At 51.7% G+C, this 19,262-nt stretch overlaps 1 protein-coding gene across 4 annotated transcripts in view; it reads left to right on the top strand.

The window, feature by feature from the left end:
* Positions 1-19,262, top strand: part of LOC121291101 (tumor necrosis factor alpha-induced protein 3-like) — a 111,293-nt gene that overhangs the window by 77,658 nt on the left and 14,373 nt on the right. For all 4 annotated transcript variants that reach the window (XM_041212156.1, XM_041212155.1, XM_041212154.1 and 1 more), the window contains exon 7: positions 14,346-15,253. In XM_041212156.1, coding sequence (XP_041068090.1) covers positions 14,346-15,253 — 908 coding nt within the window. The remainder of the gene's footprint in view (positions 1-14,345; positions 15,254-19,262) is intronic.

Genomic DNA, 19,262 nt, shown 5'->3' with positions numbered 1-19,262 from the left:
GGGTGTGAGTCACACAGTGGGGAAAGGGGGAGGGGTGTGATTGACACAGGGGGGAAAGGGGGAGGGGTGTGAGTCACACAGTGGGGAAAGGGGGAGGGGTGTGATTGACACAGGGGGGAAAGGGGGAGGGGTGTGAGTCACACAGTGGGGAAAGGGGGAGGGGTGTGAGTCACACAGTGGGCAAAGGGGGAGGGGTGTGAGTCACACAGTGGGGAAAGGGGAAGGGGTGTGATTGACACAGTGGGGAAAGGGGGAGGGGTGTGATTGACACAGTGGGGAAAGGGGGAGGGGTGTGAGTCACACAGTGGGGAAAGGGGGAGGGGTGTGATTGACACAGGGGGGAAAGGGGGAGGGGTGTGAGTCACACAGTGGGGAAAGGGGGAGGGGTGTGAGTCACACAGTGGGGAAAGGGGGAGGGGTGTGAGTCACACAGTGGGGAAAGGGGGAGGGGTGTGAGTCACACAGTGGGGAAAGGGGGAGGGGTGTGAGTCACACAGTGGGGAAAGGGGGAGGGGTGTGAGTCACACAGGGGGGAAAGGGGGAGGGGTGTGAGTCACACAGGGGGGAAAGGGGGAGGGGTGTGAGTCACACAGGGGGGAAAGGGGGAGGGGTGTGATTGACACAGTGGGGAAAGGGGGAGGGGTGTGAGTCACACAGGGGGGAAAGGGGGAGGGGTGTGAGTCACACAGTGGGGAAAGGGGGAGGGGTGTGATTGACACAGTGGGGAAAGGGGGAGGGGTGTGAGTCACACAGTGGGGAAAGGGGGAGGGGTGTGAGTCACACAGTGGGGAAAGGGGAAGGGGTGTGATTGACACAGTGGGGAAAGGGGGAGGGGTGTGATTGACACAGTGGGGAAAGGGGGAGGGGTGTGAGTCACACAGTGGGGAAAGGGGGAGGGGTGTGAGTCACACAGTGGGGAAAGGGGGAGGGGTGTGATTGACACAGTGGGGAAAGGGGGAGGGGTGTGAGTCACACAGTGGGGAAAGGGGGAGGGGTGTGATTGACATAGTGGGGAAAGGGGGAGGGGTGTGAGTCACACAGTGGGGAAAGGGGGAGGGGTGTGAGTCACACAGTGGGGAAAGGGGGAGGGGTGTGATTGACACAGTGGGGAAAGGGGGAGGGGTGTGAGTCACACAGGGGGGAAAGGGGGAGGGGTGTGATTGACACAGGGGGGAAAGGGGGAGGGGTGTGAGTCACACAGGGGGGAAAGGGGGAGGGGTGTGAGTCACACAGTGGGGAAAGGGGGAGGGGTGTGAGTCACACAGGGGGGAAAGGGGGAGGGGTGTGAGTCACACAGGGGGGAAAGGGGGAGGGGTGTGAGTCACACAGGGGGGAAAGGGGGAGGGGTGTGATTGACACAGTGGGGAAAGGGGGAGGGGTGTGAGTCACACAGGGGGGAAAGGGGGAGGGGTGTGATTGACACAGTGGGGAAAGGGGGAGGGGTGTGATTGACACAGTGGGGAAAGGGGGAGGGGTGTGATTGACACGGGGGAAAGGGGGAGGGGTGTGAGTCACACAGTGGGGAAAGGGGGAGGGGTGTGAGTCACACAGTGGGGAAAGGGGGAGGGGTGTGAGTCACACAGTGGGGAAAGGGGGAGGGGTGTGAGTCACACAGTGGGGAAAGGGGGAGGGGTGTGATTGACACAGTGGGGAAAGGGGAAGGGGTGTGATTGACACAGTGGGGAAAGGGGGAGGGGTGTGAGTCACACAGTGGGGAAAGGGGGAGGGGTGTGAGTCACACAGTGGGGAAAGGGGGAGGGGTGTGAGTCACACAGTGGGGAAAGGGGGAGGGGTGTGATTCACACAGTGGGGAAAGGGGGAGGGGTGTGAGTCACACAGTGGGGAAAGGGGGAGGGGTGTGAGTCACACAGTGGGGAAAGGGGGAGGGGTGTGAGTCACACAGGGGGGAAAGGGGGAGGGGTGTGAGTCACACAGGGGGGAAAGGGGGAGGGGTGTGAGTCACACAGTGGGGAAAGGGGGAGGGGTGTGATTGACACAGTGGGGAAAGGGGGAGGGGTGTGATTGACACAGTGGGGAAAGGGGGAGGGGTGTGAGTCACACAGGGGGGAAAGGGGGAGGGGTGTGAGTCACACAGTGGGGAAAGGGGGAGGGGTGTGAGTCACACAGTGGGGAAAGGGGGAGGGGTGTGAGTCACACAGTGGGGAAAGGGGGAGGGGTGTGAGTCACACAGTGGGGAAAGGGGGAGGGGTGTGAGTCACACAGGGGGGAAAGGGGGAGGGGTGTGAGTCACACAGGGGGGAAAGGGGGAGGGGTGTGAGTCACACAGTGGGGAAAGGGGGAGGGGTGTGAGTCACACAGTGGGGAAAGGGGGAGGGGGTGTGAGTCACACAGTGGGGAAAGGGGGAGGGGTGTGAGTCACACAGTGGGGAAAGGGGGAGGGGTGTGAGTCACACAGGGGGGAAAGGGGGAGGGGTGTGAGTCACACAGTGGGGAAAGGGGGAGGGGTGTGATTGACACGGGGGAAAGGGGGAGGGGTGTGAGTCACACAGTGGGGAAAGGGGGAGGGGTGTGAGTCACACAGGGGGGAAAGGGGGAGGGGTGTGATTGACACAGGGGGGAAAGGGGGAGGGGTGTGAGTCACACAGGGGGGAAAGGGGGAGGGTTGTGAGTCACACACGGGGGAAAGGGGGAGGGGTGTGAGTCACACAGTGGGGAAAGGGGGAGGGGTGTGAGTCACACAGGGGGGAAAGGGGGAGGGGTGTGAGTCACACAGGGGGGAAAGGGGGAGGGGTGTGAGTCACACAGTGGGGAAAGGGGGAGGGGTGTGAGTCACACAGGGGGGAAAGGGGGAGGGGTGTGAGTCACACAGTGGGGAAAGGGGGAGGGGTGTGATTGACACAGTGGGGAAAGGGGGAGGGGTGTGAGTCACACAGGGGGGAAAGGGGGAGGGGTGTGAGTCACACAGTGGGGAAAGGGGGAGGGGTGTGAGTCACACAGTGGGGAAAGGGGGAGGGGTGTGAGTCACACAGTGGGGAAAGGGGGAGGGGTGTGATTGACACAGTGGGGAAAGGGGGAGGGGTGTGAGTCACACAGTGGGGAAAGGGGGAGGGGTGTGAGTCACACAGTGGGGAAAGGGGGAGGGGTGTGAGTCACACAGTGGGGAATGGGGGAGGGGTGTGAGTCACACAGTGGGGAAAGGGGGAGGGGTGTGAGTCACACAGTGGGGAAAGGGGGAGGGGTGTGAGTCACACAGTGGGGAAAGGGGGAGGGGTGTGAGTCACACAGTGGGGAAAGGGGGAGGGGTGTGAGTCACACAGTGGGGAAAGGGGGAGGGGTGTGAGTCACACAGGGGGGAAAGGGGGAGGGGTGTGAGTCACACAGTGGGGAAAGGGGGAGGGGTGTGATTCACACAGTGGGGAAAGGGGGAGGGGTGTGAGTCACACAGTGGGGAAAGGGGGAGGGGTGTGAGTCACACAGTGGGGAAAGGGGGAGGGGTGTGAGTCACACAGGGGGGAAAGGGGGAGGGGTGTGAGTCACACAGTGGGGAAAGGGGGAGGGGTGTGAGTCACACAGTGGGGAAAGGGGGGAGGGGTGTGAGTCACACAGTGGGGAAAGGGGAGGGGTGTGATTGACACGGGGGGGAAAGGGGGAGGGGTGTGATTGACACAGTGGGGAAAGGGGGAGGGGTGTGAGTCACACAGGGGGGAAAGGGGGAGGGGTGTGAGTCACACAGGGGGGAAAGGGGGAGGGGTGTGATTGACACAGGGGGGAAAGGGGGAGGGGTGTGAGTCACACAGGGGGGAAAGGGGGAGGGGTGTGATTGACACAGTGGGGAAAGGGGGAGGGGTGTGAGTCACACAGTGGGGAAAGGGGGAGGGGTGTGAGTCACACAGGGGGGAAAGGGGGAGGGGTGTGAGTCACACAGGGGGGAAAGGGGGAGGGGTGTGAGTCACACAGGGGGGAAAGGGGGAGGGGTGTGAGTCACACAGGGGGGAAAGGGGGAGGGGTGTGAGTCACACAGTGGGGAAAGGGGGAGGGGTGTGATTGACACAGGGGGAAAGGGGGAGGGGTGTGAGTCACACAGTGGGGAAAGGGGGGAGGGGTGTGATTGACACAGTGGGGAAAGGGGGAGGGGTGTGAGTGACACAGTGGGGAAAGGGGGAGGGGTGTGATTCACACAGGGGGGAAAGGGGGAGGGGTGTGATGACACAGGGGGGAAAGGGGGAGGGGTGTGATTGACACAGTGGGGAAAGGGGGAGGGGTGTGAGTCACACAGTGGGGAAAGGGGGAGGGGTGTGATTGACACAGGGGGGAAAGGGGGAGGGGTGTGAGTCACACAGGGGGAAAGGGGGAGGGGTGTGATTGACCAGTGGGGTAGGGGGAGGGGTTGTTGCATTGACACAGGGGGGAAAGGTGGGAGGGGTGTGAGTCACACAAAGGGGAAGAAAGGGGGGCGGGGCGTGGTGATTGAACAGAGGACCAGGGGGAAAGGGGGAGGGGTGGTTTGTGATGACATAGTGGGGGAAAGGGGGGAGGGGTGTGAGTCACACAGTGGGGAAAGGGGGAGGGCTTGTGATTGACACGGGGGAAAGGGGGAGGGGTGTGAGTCACACAGTGGGGAAAGGGGGAGGGGTGTGAGTCACACAGTGGGGAAAGGGGGAGGGGTGTGAGTCACACAGGGGGGAAAGGGGGAGGGGTGTGAGTCACACAGGGGGGAAAGGGGGAGGGGTGTGATTGACACAGGGGGGAAAGGGGGAGGGGTGTGAGTCACACAGGGGGGAAAGGGGGAGGGGTGTGAGTCACACAGGGGGGAAAGGGGGAGGGGTGTGAGTCACACAGGGGGGAAAGGGGGAGGGGTGTGATTGACACAGGGGGGAAAGGGGGAGGGGTGTGATTGACATAGTGGGGAAAGGGGGAGGGGTGTGAGTCACACAGTGGGGAAAGGGGGAGGGGTGTGAGTCACACAGTGGGGAAAGGGGGAGGGGTGTGATTGACACGGGGGAAAGGGGGAGGGGTGTGAGTCACACAGTGGGGAAAGGGGGAGGGGTGTGAGTCACACAGTGGGGAAAGGGGGAGGGGTGTGAGTCACACAGTGGGGAAAGGGGGAGGGGTGTGAGTCACACAGTGGGGAAAGGGGGAGGGGTGTGATTGACACAGGGGGGAAAGGGGGAGGGGTGTGAGTCACACAGTGGGGAAAGGGGGAGGGGTGTGATTGACACGGGGGAAAGGGGGAGGGGTGTGATTGACACAGGGGGGAAAGGGGGAGGGGTGTGAGTCACACAGTGGGGAAAGGGGGAGGGGTGTGAGTCACACAGTGGGGAAACAGGGGAGGGGTGTGAGTCACACAGTGGGGAAAGGGGGAGGGGTGTGAGTCACACAGGGGGGAAAGGGGGAGGGGTGTGAGTCACACAGTGGGGAAAGGGGGAGGGGTGTGATTGACACAGGGGGGAAAGGGGGAGGGGTGTGAGTCACACAGTGGGGAAAGGGGGAGGGGTGTGATTGACACAGTGGGGAAAGGGGGAGGGGTGTGAGTCACACAGTGGGGAAAGGGGGAGGGGTGTGAGTCACACAGTGGGGAAAGGGGGAGGGGTGTGAGTCACACAGGGGGGAAAGGGGGAGGGGTGTGAGTCACACAGGGGGGAAAGGGGGAGGGGTGTGAGTCACACAGTGGGGAAAGGGGGAGGGGTGTGAGTCACATAGTGGGGAAAGGGGGAGGGGTGTGATTGACACAGGGGGGAAAGGGGGAGGGGTGTGAGTCACACAGGGGGGAAAGGGGGAGGGGTGTGATTGACACGGGGGAAAAGGGGAGGGGTGTGATTGACACGGGGGAAAGGGGGAGGGGTGTGAGTCACACAGTGGGGAAAGGGGGAGGGGTGTGATTGACACAGGGGGGAAAGGGGGAGGGGTGTGAGTCACACAGTGGGAAAGGGGGACGGGTGTGAGTCACACAGTGGGGAAAGGGGGAGGGGTGTGAGTCACAAGGAGGGATAATGGGGGAAGGGGTGTGATTCACACAGTGCGGAAACATAGAAACTAGGAGCAGGAGTAGGCCATTCAGCCCTTCGATCCTGCTCCACCATTCATTATGATCATGGCTGATCATCCAACTCAATAACCTGCTCCCACTTTCTCCCCATCCCCTTTGATCCCTTTCACCCCAAGAGCTATATCTAACTCCTTCTTGAAAACATACCATATTTTGGCCTCAACTTCTTTGTGGTAGCGAATTCCGCAGGCTCACCACTCTCTCTGGGTGAAGAAATCCTCATCTCAGTCCTAAATGGTCAACCCTGTATCCTCAGACTGTGACCCTTGGTTCTGGGCTCCCTCGCCATCGGGAACATCCTACCTGCATCTACCCTGTCTAGAACTGTTAGAATTTAATAGGTTTCTATGAGATCCCCCCTCATTCTTCTGAACTCCAGTGAATAAAATCCTATCTGACTCAATCTCTCCTCATATGTCAGTCCCACCATCCCAGGAATCAGTCTGTTAAACCTTCGCTGCATTCCTTCAATAGCAAGTACATCCTTCCTCAGATAAGGAGACCAAAGTTGCACACAATATTCCAGGTGTGATCTCACCAAGGCCCTGTATAATTGCAGCAAAACATCCCTGCTCCTGTACTCGAATCCTCTGACTCTGAAGGCCAACATACCATTTGCCTTCTTTACCACCTGCTGCACCTACATGCTTACCTTCAGCGACTGGTGTACAAGGACACCCAGGTCTCGTTGCACATTCCCCTCTCTCACTTTATAGCCATTCAGATAATAATCTGCCTTCCTGTTTTTGCGACCAAAATGGATAACCTCACATTTATCCACATTATACTGCATCTGTCATGCATTTGCCCACTCACTCAGCTTGTCCAAATCATATTGAAGCATCTCTGCATCCTCCTCACAGCTCACCCTCCCACCCAGCTTTGTGTCATCTGCAAATTTGGAGATATTACATTTAATTCCCTCATCTAAATCATTAATATATATTGTGAATAACTGCAGTCCCAGCACCGATTCCTGTGGTACCCCACTAGTCACTGCCTGTCATTCAGAAAAAGACCCGTTTATTCCTACTCTTTGTTTCCTGTCTGCCAACCAGTTTTCTATCCATCCCAATACACTACCCCCAATCCCATGTGCATTAATTTTACTCAATCTCTTATGTGGGACTTTGTCAAAAGCCTTCTGAAAGTCCAAATAAACCACATCCACTGGCTCCCCCTCTTCAACTCTACGAGTTACATCCTCGAAAAATTCCAGTAGATTTGTCAAGCATGGTTTCCCTTTTGTAAATCCATGCTGACTCTGTCCAATTCTGCCTCTGTTTTCCACGTGCTCAGCTATTAAATCTTTTATAATGAACTCTAGAATTTTCCCCACTACCGATGTCAGGCTGACTGGTCTATAATCCCGTTTTCTTTCTACCTCCCTTTTCAAATAGTGGGGTTACATTAGCTAGCCTCCAATCTGTAGGAACTGTTCCAGAGTCTATAGAATCTCGGAAGATGACCACCAATGCATCCACTATTTCTAGGGCCACTTCCTTAAGTACTCTGGGATGTAGATTATCAGGCCCTGGGGATTTATCGGCCTTCAATCCCATCAATTTCCCCAACACCATTTCCCTAGTAAGACTGATTTCTTTCAGTTCCTCCCTCTCACTAAACCCTGTGTTCCCCAACATTTCTGGTATGTTATTCGTGTCCTCCTTTGTGAAGACAGATCCAAAGTATGTATTTAGTTGGTCAGCCATTTCTTTGTTCCCATTATAAATTCCCCTGTTTCTGACTGTAAGGGACCTACATTTGTCTTCACCAATCTTTTTCTCTTCACATACCTATAGAAACTTTTACAGTCAGTTTTTATGTTCCCCACAAGCTTACTCTCGTACTCTATTTTCCTCTTCTTAATCAATCCCTTGGTCCTCCTTTGCTGAATTCTAAAGTGCTCCCAATCCTCAGGTCTGTTTGTTCTGACCAATTTGTATGCCTCTTCCTTGGATCTAATACTATCTCTAATTTCCCTTGTAAACCATGGTTTGGCCACCTTTCCTGTTTTACTTTTGCGCCAGACAGGAATACACAATTGTTGCAGTTCACCCATGCGCTCTTTGAATGTTTGCCATTGTCTATCCACCATCATCCCTTTAAGTAACATTTCCCAATCCATCGTAGCCAACTTGTGCCTCATTTTATCGTAGTTTCCTTTATTAAGATTCAGGACCCAAGTCTCAGAATCAACTACGTTACTCTCCATCTTGATCACAGAATCACTGAATCACAATGCAGAAGAGAGTCTGCACTGACACGTGAGAAACACCTGACCTACCTACCTAATACCATTTTCCAGCACTTGGCCCATAGCCTTGAATGTTATGACGTGCCAAGTGCTCATCCAGGTACTTTTTAAAGGATGTGAGGCAACCCGCCTCCAACACCCTCCCAGGCAGCACATTCCAGACCGTCACCACCCTCTGGGTAAAAAAGTTTTTCCTCACATCCCCCCTAAACCTCCTGCCCCTCACCTTGAACTTATGTCCCCTTGTGACTGACCCTTCAAATAAGGGGAACAGCTGCTCCCTATCCACCCTGTCCATGCCCCTCATAATCTTGTACACCTCAATCAGGTCACCCCTCAGTCTTCTCTGCTCCAACGAAAACAACCCAAGTCTATCCAGCCTCTCTTCATAACTTAAATGTTTCATCCCAGGCAACATCCTGGTGAATCTCCTCTGCACCCCCTCCAGTGCAATCACATCCTTCCTATAATGTGACGACCAGAACTGCACACAGTACTCCAGCTGTGGCCTCACCAAGGTTCTATACAATTCCAACATGACCTCCCTACTTTTGTAATCTGTGCCTCGATTGTTAAAGGCAAGTGTCCCATATGCTTTTTTCACCACCCCACGAATATGCCCCTCCGCCTTCAGAGATCTATGGACACACTCGCCAAGGTCCCTTTGTTCCTCAGAACTTCCTAGTGTCATGCCGTTCATTGAATATTTCCTTGTCAAATTACTCCTTCCAAAGTGTATCACCTCACACTTTTCAGGGTTAAATTCCATCTGCCACTTATCTGCCCATTTGACCATCCCGTCTATATCTTCCTGAAGCCCAAGACACCCAACCTCACTGTTAACCACCCGGCCAATCTTTGTGTCATCCACAAACTTACTAATCCTGCACCCAAATAGTCATCTATGTCGTTTATATAAATGACAAATAATAGGGGACCCAGCACAGATCCCTGTGGTACGCCACTGGACACTGGCTTCCAGTCACTAAAGCATCCTTCTGTCATCACCCTCTGTCTCCTACAACTAAGCCAATTTTGAATCCACCTTATCAAATTACCCTGTATCCCATGTGCCTTTGCCTTCTTTATAAGTCTCCCATGTGAGACCTTGTCAAATGCTTTGCTGAAATCCATATAAACTACATCAACTGCACTCCCCTCATCTACACACCTGGTCACCCCCTCAAAACATTCAATCACATTTGTTAGGCATGACCTCCCTCTGACAAAGCCATGCTGACTATTCCTGATCAAACCTTGCCTCTCCAAGTGGAGATAGATACTTGATGAAGAATTCTATCACATTGTGGTCACTCATCCCCAAGGGGCCTTGCACAACTAGATTGCCAATTATTCCTTTCTCAATACACAATACCTAGTCTAGGATGGCCTGTTCTCTCGTTGGTTCCTCAATGTATTGGTCCAGAAAACCATCCCGTATACACTCCAGGAATTCCTCCTCTACGGTATTGTTACTAATTTGATTTGCCCAATCTACATGCAGATTAAAGTCACTCATAATTACAGATGTTCCTTTATTGCATGTGTCTCTAATTTCCTGTTTAATGCCATTCCCAACATCACCACAAGAGTCTGGGGGTCTATATACAACCCCCATTAACGTTTTTTGCCCCTTATTGTTTCTCAGCTCTACCCATACAGATTCCACATCGTCGGAGCTAATATCTTTCCTCACTATTGCATTAATTTCCTCTTTAACCAGCAATGCAACTCCACCACCTTTTCCTTTTTGTCTGTCCTCCCTAAATACTGAATACCCCTGGATGTTCAGTTCCCATCCCTGGTCACCCTGCAGCCATGTCTCTGTAATCATGACTATATTATACCTGTTTACATCTATTTGCGCGGTTAATTTATCCACTTTATTGCGCATGCTCCTCGCGTTAAGGCACAAAGCCTTAAGGTTTGTCTTTTTAACTTTACTTGTCCTGTTCCCACTATTTTTCACTGAGGCCCTGTTTGATTGTTGCCCTTGATTTCTCTATCACTTTTCTTATTCCCCTTTCCGTCCTTGATTCCCCCTCCTCTGACTCCTTGCATAGGTTCCCATCCCCCTGCCATTTTAGTTTAAACCCTCCCCAATCTCTCTGGCAAATATTCCCCCTAGGACATCAGTCCCGGTCCTGCCCAGGTGTAACCCGTCCAGTTTGTACTGATCCCACCTGCCCCAGAACCAGTCCCAATGTCCCAGGAATCTGAAACCCTCCCCCTCACACCATCTCTTCAGCCACGTATTCATCAGATATATCCTGCTAGTTCTACCCTGACTGGTAGGTGGCACTGGTAGTAATCCTGAGATCACTACCTTTGAGGTCCTACTTTTCAACTCACTTCCTAACTCCCAATATGCTGCTTTTAGTACCTCATCCCTTTTTTTACCTTTGTCGTTTGTACCAATGTGTACCACAACCACTGGCTGTTCACCCTCCCCCTTCAGAATGTCCTGTAGTCGCTCTGAGACATCCTTGACCCTAGCACCAGGGAGCTAACATATCATCCTGAGTCTCGCTTGCGGCCGCAGAAATGCCTATCTATTCCCCTTACAATTGAATCCCCGAAAACTATTGCATTCACACACTTTTTACTCCTGTCCTGTGCAGCAGAGCCAACCACGGTGCAATGAATTTGGCTGTTGCTCCTTTCCCCTGAGAGGCCATTCCCCTCAACAGTATCCAAAGCGGTATATCTGTTTTGCAGGGGAATAGCCACAGGAGATTCCTGCACTGCCTGCCTTGTCCTCTTGCTCTGCCTGGTGGTCACCCATTCCCTTCCTACCTGTGGACTCTTAGCCTGTGATCACCTCTGTATACATGCTATCCATGATACTCTCCGCCTCGCGGATGCTCCACTGTGTCCCCAGCCGCCGCTCCAACTCCAAAACCCAGGCTTCCAGGAGCTGCAGCTGGAGACACTTCCCACACACATGCTGGCCCCGGGCACTGAAAATGTGCCCGGCTTCCCACATTGAGCAGGAGGAGCACACCACGGCTTTGATCTCTCCTGCCATGACCTACCCCTTTAAATTAAGTTGAACCTTTTGGAAGATAATTAATATCAAATAATAATCAATTACTCGCGGGTCCTCCTTCCCTGCTCCTTGTTATTACAGAATATAGCCACTACAAATGATGAACCACAAAATAAGAGCCAAAAAACTAGAAGCAATAAAAGCAATAAATGCTTACCCACCCATATTCATGGCACTCAAAGGATCATCTTGTTCTCTCCTCACCAAACTCCCTCAGTCACACCCTGATCTCCCAGCTTCTCTGCAACTCCCACCCCCCTCGAGCTCCCCTGCAACTCCCAATCGCTCTTCAACTCTCGACTCCTCTAGGTGCTACTGACTGCCCCTCCAGGGTCATCCTCTCGCACTTACCTCTAGTGGGAGGGGTGTGAGTCACACAGTGGGGAAAGGGGGGGGTGTGAGTCACACAGTGGGGAAAGGGGGAGGGGTGTGACTCACACAGTGGGGAAAGGGGGAGAGGTGTGTGTCACACAGTGGGGAAAGGGGGAGGGGTGTGAGTCACACAATGGAGAAAGGGGGAGGGGTGTGAGTCACACATGCCGGAAATCCTAACTCAGGAGGGCCATTTGAGCTCGGTGCTGAGTTGAGACACACACTTGATTTTGCTGTTTGAAGGGCACTAACCCACAGTGTGGGAATCACAAATTGATGGAGTAGATGTAAATGCTCCTGAAGGTTGGTAAGTCCTACATAACTGTCATGATCTGAAGTTTTTAAAACTCCTGTTCTTCAAGCTTTAAAACAATACAGACTGCAGCTGTCACTGAGATTTAACAAAAACATTTTGCTGGACTGCTTTGATTGACAGGAGTAGGTTAAAAAAATAGCATCTGGTTGTGAAATTTCAATAGAGCTCTTTGTTAACATTTCCAAGGGCTATCATTGTGTCATTGTGAATGTTTGGCTGATTTTAAAAGCTACAATTATCTCAGCGGGGGTTCTGAGTTCACAGTTTTATTGGCAGCTTAAAGGGTCTATTAAAGGATTAGTTGTATTTGATGTGGGGTCTGAATAGAAGTTGGTTTGTTTTTATAAGAGATTAACCGCTTGTGGGGATTTAAAAGCTCTGAATGGATTCTATGAATGGGAGTTTTCTCTCACTGTTAAATGCGTCAGAGTGAGAGCTGTCGTACGTTGTTAGAAGTTTACTTTTTTTCATTGCCAAATGGCTCCTGAGATCTGCCCATGGTGAAAACTAGGTGAGTGGCCATGGAAATGACACGGAGGTTATTGAGGGGTCATGATGCATAGTGATGGTTGGGGGGGATGGTGTTGAACAGGTGTGAGGACTAAAGGACATAACTTCTAAAACAACTGCGATAAAACCCCAACAAACCAAGGCAGCTCTTTGATCCAACCTGTCACGGCACTCCACTGTCCCCATGTCTGCCTACACAATGCTTCTGAGGTCAGCACATCCTACTGTATCCCGCACCTCCTCACCACCCCAGACTGAAAATTATGTCTTCGGGGTACTTTTTACAATACAGGTCTGACAATTCCGGAAATTTTCCAACTCAAACACAGTGGGGTAATGGGGGAGGGGTGTGAGTCACTCATGCCGGAAATCCTAACTCAGGAGGGCCGCCTCAATAGCCAAAACCTGGCCTGAGAAATGACCGGGGGACATCGGCATACCTGAGATACAATAGGTTAACTATTGTTGAGGAACTGCTTTCTCCCACAGTGCTCTTGCCCTGTATGGTAGGGTTGGGCTTATTAACATATTGAAGTAAGGCACCTGATGCTTGTGACGATATAACGTGGGTCACCGCCCAACAGAAGGAAGCAGCACAGCTGGTGAAGCCTTCAAACCAGGCAGGCAATTTGCATTCATATAGCACCTTTAATCCCGTTGCAAGCTTGCTTCACAGCTATTCACCAACAAAGGCTTTTAGAAGTTGTCTTGTATCACCAAGTCCACATCCACTGAGAGCAGAATTCAAGTTGTAATAAAAGATACAAATATGCAAATTTTCTTAGTTCGATCAAGGAAATGGAAGGGAACTAAAAGATTGTGGGTGATGCAGAGGCTAATTGATTCCGTAGCCAATATCAACTCAACTGCCGCCTTTCTGGAGACCGAGAAGTAACGTATTGAGAAAAATTGGAAGCCTGGGGCCGTGATTAGCAGTGAGCTTTGAGAATAAAAGATCTAATCATTCTTTGTATTAGTATCAGAGCCTCTAAGCAAAGGTTCCAAGTTAAAGCATTTGCTTAGTGAACAATGACATTTTGTAGATTTTATAGGATCACTGTGAAGGTTTAACCCAGATTGGGGGAGATAGTGTAGTGGTATTGTCACTGGACTAGTGATCAAACAGCCCAGGCTAATGTCCTGGGGACATGGGTTCAAGGCCCACCATGGTAACTGGTGGAATTTAAATTCAATTAGTAATCTGGAATATAAAGCTAGTCTCAGTAATGGTGACTGTGAAGTTATCATTATTGTTATTAAAAACCCATCTGGTTCAGTAATGCCCTTCAGGGAAGGAAATCTGCCACCTTACCTGGTCTGGCTTACATGTGACTCCAGACCCACAGCAATGTGGTTGACTCTTAAATGCCCTCTAGAGTGGCCCAGCAGCCACTCAGTTCAAGGGCAATTAGGAATGGGCAACAAATGCTGGCCTTGCCAGTGGTGCCCGCATCCTATGAAATCATTTTTTAAAATTGCATAATGCTGTGTCTATAATTTTTAGATTGAAGGCAACTTGAGTACCAATTTGTTAATAATATTTTTTCAGTCCTCAACCTGGAAGCATCTCCAAATCTCTCACTCTGAGGGACTAGTGCAACTCATAGTAAACTGATACAATTTGTTTTGAAATCCCCCAGGTGATTAAATGGTTTGGGGCAGAGACTATGACCTGCGTAAGTCAACTAGAACCGAGTGGCTTTCTCATTTCAGAATCTTTGTTCCTGTGAAGTAATTGAAAAGTCTTATAACTGAAGATGATTTCATGGAAGCTAAATCCTTCAAAGGAGAAAAATAAGCTTCTAAATAAGTGCAGTTTTGTTTCTTTTTGCAGGTTGTTTATAAATCCTTTGCCTGATGATCTTAACTTGGTTGAAGATTATTTCCAGCTGGTTAACCATCAGTACAAATTCTGGCAGGAAGACATCGACAAGGAACAAAGTGTTGGGAATGAGGAGGAGCTCACTTTTCTCTCAAATCTATCTATTGTGGGAGACAAATGTTTGACTCACGGTTGCACATACTTTTGTTCAAAATTTACAAAACCGTTCTGTCATGTGTGTCACAATGCTTTCCAAAAGAAAGAAATGTCTTCAGGGGCCAACAACTGGAAGCAAAGTGGCAACCAAGGAGCTAAGGAATATTTGAAGGAGTTACAGTCAGAAAGAACAACGATCTTTGGACCGCAAGACATCAGGAAGGAGTCAACTCCTCCAGCATCACCATCACATATCCCTTTCTTCAGTGAGACCAATGCCCTGAAGTGCAAAACATCTCACTGTCCATTCACTGGAACTGTGGCACAGAACGGGCTTTGTCCAAGTTGCTTCCACAGAAATGATCACCTGGAATACTCTCCAGAGGGAGACAGTAATTCGGAACCCTGCTTTCCAAAGTTGGCAGGTGAATTAGTGGACGAAAGGATGGATTTGTGGGGAGAAAGGTGCAGCAATTGTAAGCAAGAAATAAGAAAGTTCAATGGTTTATGTTTCTCTTGCTTAAAGACAATGGATTCTCTTGCAAAGTCCCATGCCAGAACAGAGCACATTCCTTCAGATGCACTGCAAGTTGCATTGGCCTACACTGGCACTCATGGAGCAGTACTCCACCAGGATCAAAGGCAGAAGTTCAGTCAGACCAGTGAATCTGGAAAATGCAGAAATCCAAACTGTCAGTACTTTGGGACTGAAGAACAGAATGGATTTTGTACCACATGTTTCTTTAAATATGTGGAAGAGATTGGTAAGTCGTTTGTATTTTGTAAAACATGCTTTCAGAAATCATTAACACCCTGGCCTATATTTTTCAACTGTGTGCCAATGAAAAGAAACCTGGTCCATTGGTACTGCCCATCAGTCACATTCCAAGCACCTACGAAATGCACCCACAGTAACTGAGGCTCCTCCTCAGTCACCTATCGGTATTTGTGAAATCATCAGCTTGAAATCTGCTTACATTTCGTCTCATCATCTGACTCTGCTGCTCCTTCAACTCATCGGCTGCTGAAACCCTTACCAATGTCTTTGTGACCCTTTTGACTTGCGTATTCCAGCACTGTCCTGCTCAGCCTCCCATTTTCCATCCACTATAAGCTTGACCTTATCCAGAACTCTGCTGGCTGCTTCCTAACTCCCACCAAATCCTCATCATCCATCATCCCCATGCTCGCTGACCTACATTGGCTCCTGGTCTGGCAACACTTCAACTTTAAAATTATCATTCCTGTTTTCAAATCACCCCAGGGCCTCTGCCCCTCCTGTATTCACTAACCCACAACCCTCTGAGATCTTTGATTCGATTCCAGCATCTTAACCATCCCTGTCCCTCTGGTTGCCATTCCTTCATCTCCTTCACACCCTAAACTCTGGAATTCCCTCCCTGATTCTCTCCACTCTCTTTCCTCCTTTGAGATGTTCCTTAAAACTTATTTCTTTGACCAGCGTTTGGTGATTTGTCCTAATTTCTCCTTATGTGGCTCAGTCACATTTTGCTCAATTATGCTCCTGAGAAGCACCTTGGAACCTTTTATGTTGAAGGTGCTATATAAATACAAGTTATTGTTGTTAATCCAAAAGCTCCCACAAGTAATGATAAGATAGAAGCATCAGCTTTTCAAATAACGTCCTATTTTTCGTAATACAATGGGCCCAGTTTTCATCTGGGTGGGGAGGTGCACCTCCTCGGGCATGAATGCCACACTTAGGGGAGAATTTTCCCCCATCGGGGGTTGTGCAGGGGTGGCTGGGCATGGACCGGATTGGCATTTTACGTGGGCGGGCCAATTAAGACCCACCCAGTGTGATGCGCACCCGGGAGCACTGAGCACTCCCCGTGAGGGTGGGTGGGGGGTGGGTTCCCTGAGTCGGGGCCTGCGCTCTTTCACACGTGCACGGCAAAGAGCACAGAAACCTCCCTGAGGCACAGAGCTGCCTCAGGGAGATTAGCTTGTGTTTTAAAAATTTAAATAAAGGAAAGGAGAATTGTTAAGACATGTCCCCTCATGTGACAGTGCCACATGAGCCGAGACATGCCAAATAACATGAATAAAAAAGTTTGTTTAATTTATAAACCCTTCACGTAACCTCATCCCGCCCGTGGATGAGGTTCCATGAAAAACGCGAAAGCCGCCTGAGCCGATTCGGCTGCGCACCTGCCGAACTGAAATTCTAAATGATGAGCGGTGACACCGGGATATCTGCCTGATGTCACCGTGCTTCACGTTACAGCTCAGCAAGCAGGCCCACACCCGTTCACTGAGCCGAAAATTTTGTCCTTAATTTTTTTTGGAGGAAACCTGATTTTCCTCCACATTCCTTTGGCCTTTTTGTGGGTCGGGAATGCCTAGTATGTGAAAAGCACACTCATCCCCGCACCCCCCCCCCCACCCCACTGAGGTGTAAATGGGGGTAAAATTCTGAGTTCCTCCCACACACCATCTTCATCTTGTGGTGTGGGCTTTGGAAACCCATTAAAGAACGTCAGGTTTGAGAGTTTGTAAAGAAAATGCAAAGCCTGCTGAGGAGTCGGGAACGTTCTGAAAGGTAAATATAAAATGTTTTTGCACCTTCAGATGTCACTATTAGGTGCTGCATTGTAATGGGGATGCGTTTTTAATGCAGTGACTCGTGTAGGGATCTGTCTTTCAAAGGTAAGTTGATTCTTGCATTGACCAGCTTTGTGTATTTATTCAAATGCATTACAGTACTTTCCAAATGGAAAAAGCATCATAACACAGTTAAAAAAAAATGGAAAAAGATGGCCTCTGCTGTCATGTTTTTATGCCCTGATTTGATTGGACCACCAGATTTAGCTATTTTAAAAAAGACCTGCTTCTGAAGGCAGAAATAATGGTCTGCACCTGCGCACCCCCCCACCACCCCCCCCTCCCCCAACTCCATTCATAGACCCGCACTCCGCTTTGAAATTCAAATGGATTTCTGTGCTGTCAGTGAGCTGGAAGCTTTTGCTATGACAGCAGCTCCATTATGAAAGCTTGCCTGGGTTTCAAAAACTTCAGCTCAGCAGGTGGCTTTCGTACCATTTAAACTTTTACCAACCTATAATAACAGAATATGTCTCTGTGGTTTCTTGTTTGTTTACAAATCTAATAGACACTTGAAAGATTACAAGTTTCTTCCCTTGGGTTTTTTCCATGATAGTGGCCCGAATCTCCCGAGCAGCGGCAATGATGAGTGAGTTGCCCCTGCGCTCGGTGATTTCTCCTGACTCAACACTGCTGGGCTCTTCTTCAAGGATCTTCTGATCCTGCCTGTCACAGAAATGCACATCAGTGTCCCTTGGGGAACTCCGTCAGGGTGGAGTAGAGCTGGGAAAGACACGACATTCCCCCTTTTTACAGCACCAGCTGCACCTCCACCCCCCCCCGCCCCCGCCAGTTGGTAATTTTGAAGCTCCAGTTTGAATGTTAGTGAGCCAATGAGTAAATGAATGAATGAGTGCATGGGTGAGGTGGGTTGAGTGGGTGAGGTGGGTTGAGTGGGTGAGGTGGGTTGAGTGGGTGAGGTGGGTGAGGTGGTGAGCTGGGTTGAGGGGGTGAGGTGGGTTGAGGGGGTGAGGTGGGTTGAGGGGGCGAGGTGGGTTGAGTGGGTGAGGTGGGTTGAGGGGGTGAGGTGGGTTGAGTGGGTGAGGTGGGTTGAGTGGGTGAGGTGGGTTGAGTGGGTGAGGTGGGTGAGGTGGTGAGCTGGGTTGAGTGGGTGAGGTGGGTTGAGTGGGTGAGGTGGGTTGAGTGGGTGAGGGGGTGAGGTGGGTTGAGGGGGCAAGGTGGGTTGAGGGGGCGAGGGGGGTTGAGGGGGTGAGGTGGGTTGAGTGGGTGAGGTGGGTTGAGTGGGTGAGGTGGGTTGAGTGGGTGAGGTGGGTTGAGTGGGTGAGGTGGGTTGAGTGGGTGAGGTGGGTGAGGTGGGTTGAGGGGGTCAGGTGGGTGAGGGGGTCAGGTGGGTTAAGTGGGTGAGGTAGGTTGAGTGGGTGAGGTGGGTGAGGTGGTGAGCTGGGTTGAGTGGGTGAGGGGGTGAGGTGGGTTGAGTGGGTGAGGTGGGTTGAGTGGGTGAGGTGGGTTGAGTGGGTGAGGTGGGTTGAGTGGGTGAGGTGGGTGAGGTGGGTTGAGGGGGTGAGGTGGGTGAGGGGGTCAGGTGGGTTAAGTGGGTGAGGTAGGTTGAGTGGGTGAGGTGGGTGAGGTGGTGAGCTGGGTTGAGTGGGTGAGGTGGGTTGAGTGGGTGAGGTGGGTTGAGTGGGTGAGGTGGATTGAGTGGGTGAGGTGGGTTGAGTGGGTGAGGTGGGTGAGGTGGGTTGAGGGGGTGAGGTGGGTGAGGGGGTCAGGTGGGTTAAGTGGGTGAGGTAGGTTGAGTGGGTGAGGTGGGTGAGGTGGTGAGCTGGGTTGAGTGGGTGAGGGGGTGAGGTGGGTTGAGGGGGTGAGGTGGGTTGAGTGGGTGAGGTGGGTTGAGTGGGTGAGGGGGTGAGGTGGGTTGAGGGGGCGAGGGGGGTTGAGGGGGCGAGGGGGGTTGAGGGGGTGAGAGGGGTTGAGTTGGTGAGGTGGGTTGAATGGGCGAGGGGGTGAGGTGGGCGAGGGGGTGAGGTGGGCAAGGGGGTGAGGTGGGCAAGGGGGTGAGGTGGGCGAGTGGGTATTTGGGTCGAGTCAGGGAGTCAGAAGTGATTGGATCAGGTCAGGTGTAGTCGGGTAGTCGGTAGGGGGGGTGGGGGGCTGTAGCCAGGTGATTGGGGGTAGTTGGGATGTCAG

This window comes from Carcharodon carcharias, chromosome 19, assembly GCF_017639515.1.
Source record: "Carcharodon carcharias isolate sCarCar2 chromosome 19, sCarCar2.pri, whole genome shotgun sequence".
Classification (NCBI taxonomy): domain Eukaryota; kingdom Metazoa; phylum Chordata; class Chondrichthyes; order Lamniformes; family Lamnidae; genus Carcharodon; species Carcharodon carcharias.
The sequence above is the reverse complement of the archived record's forward strand: the minus strand, read 5'-3'. Positions and strand labels throughout refer to the sequence as shown.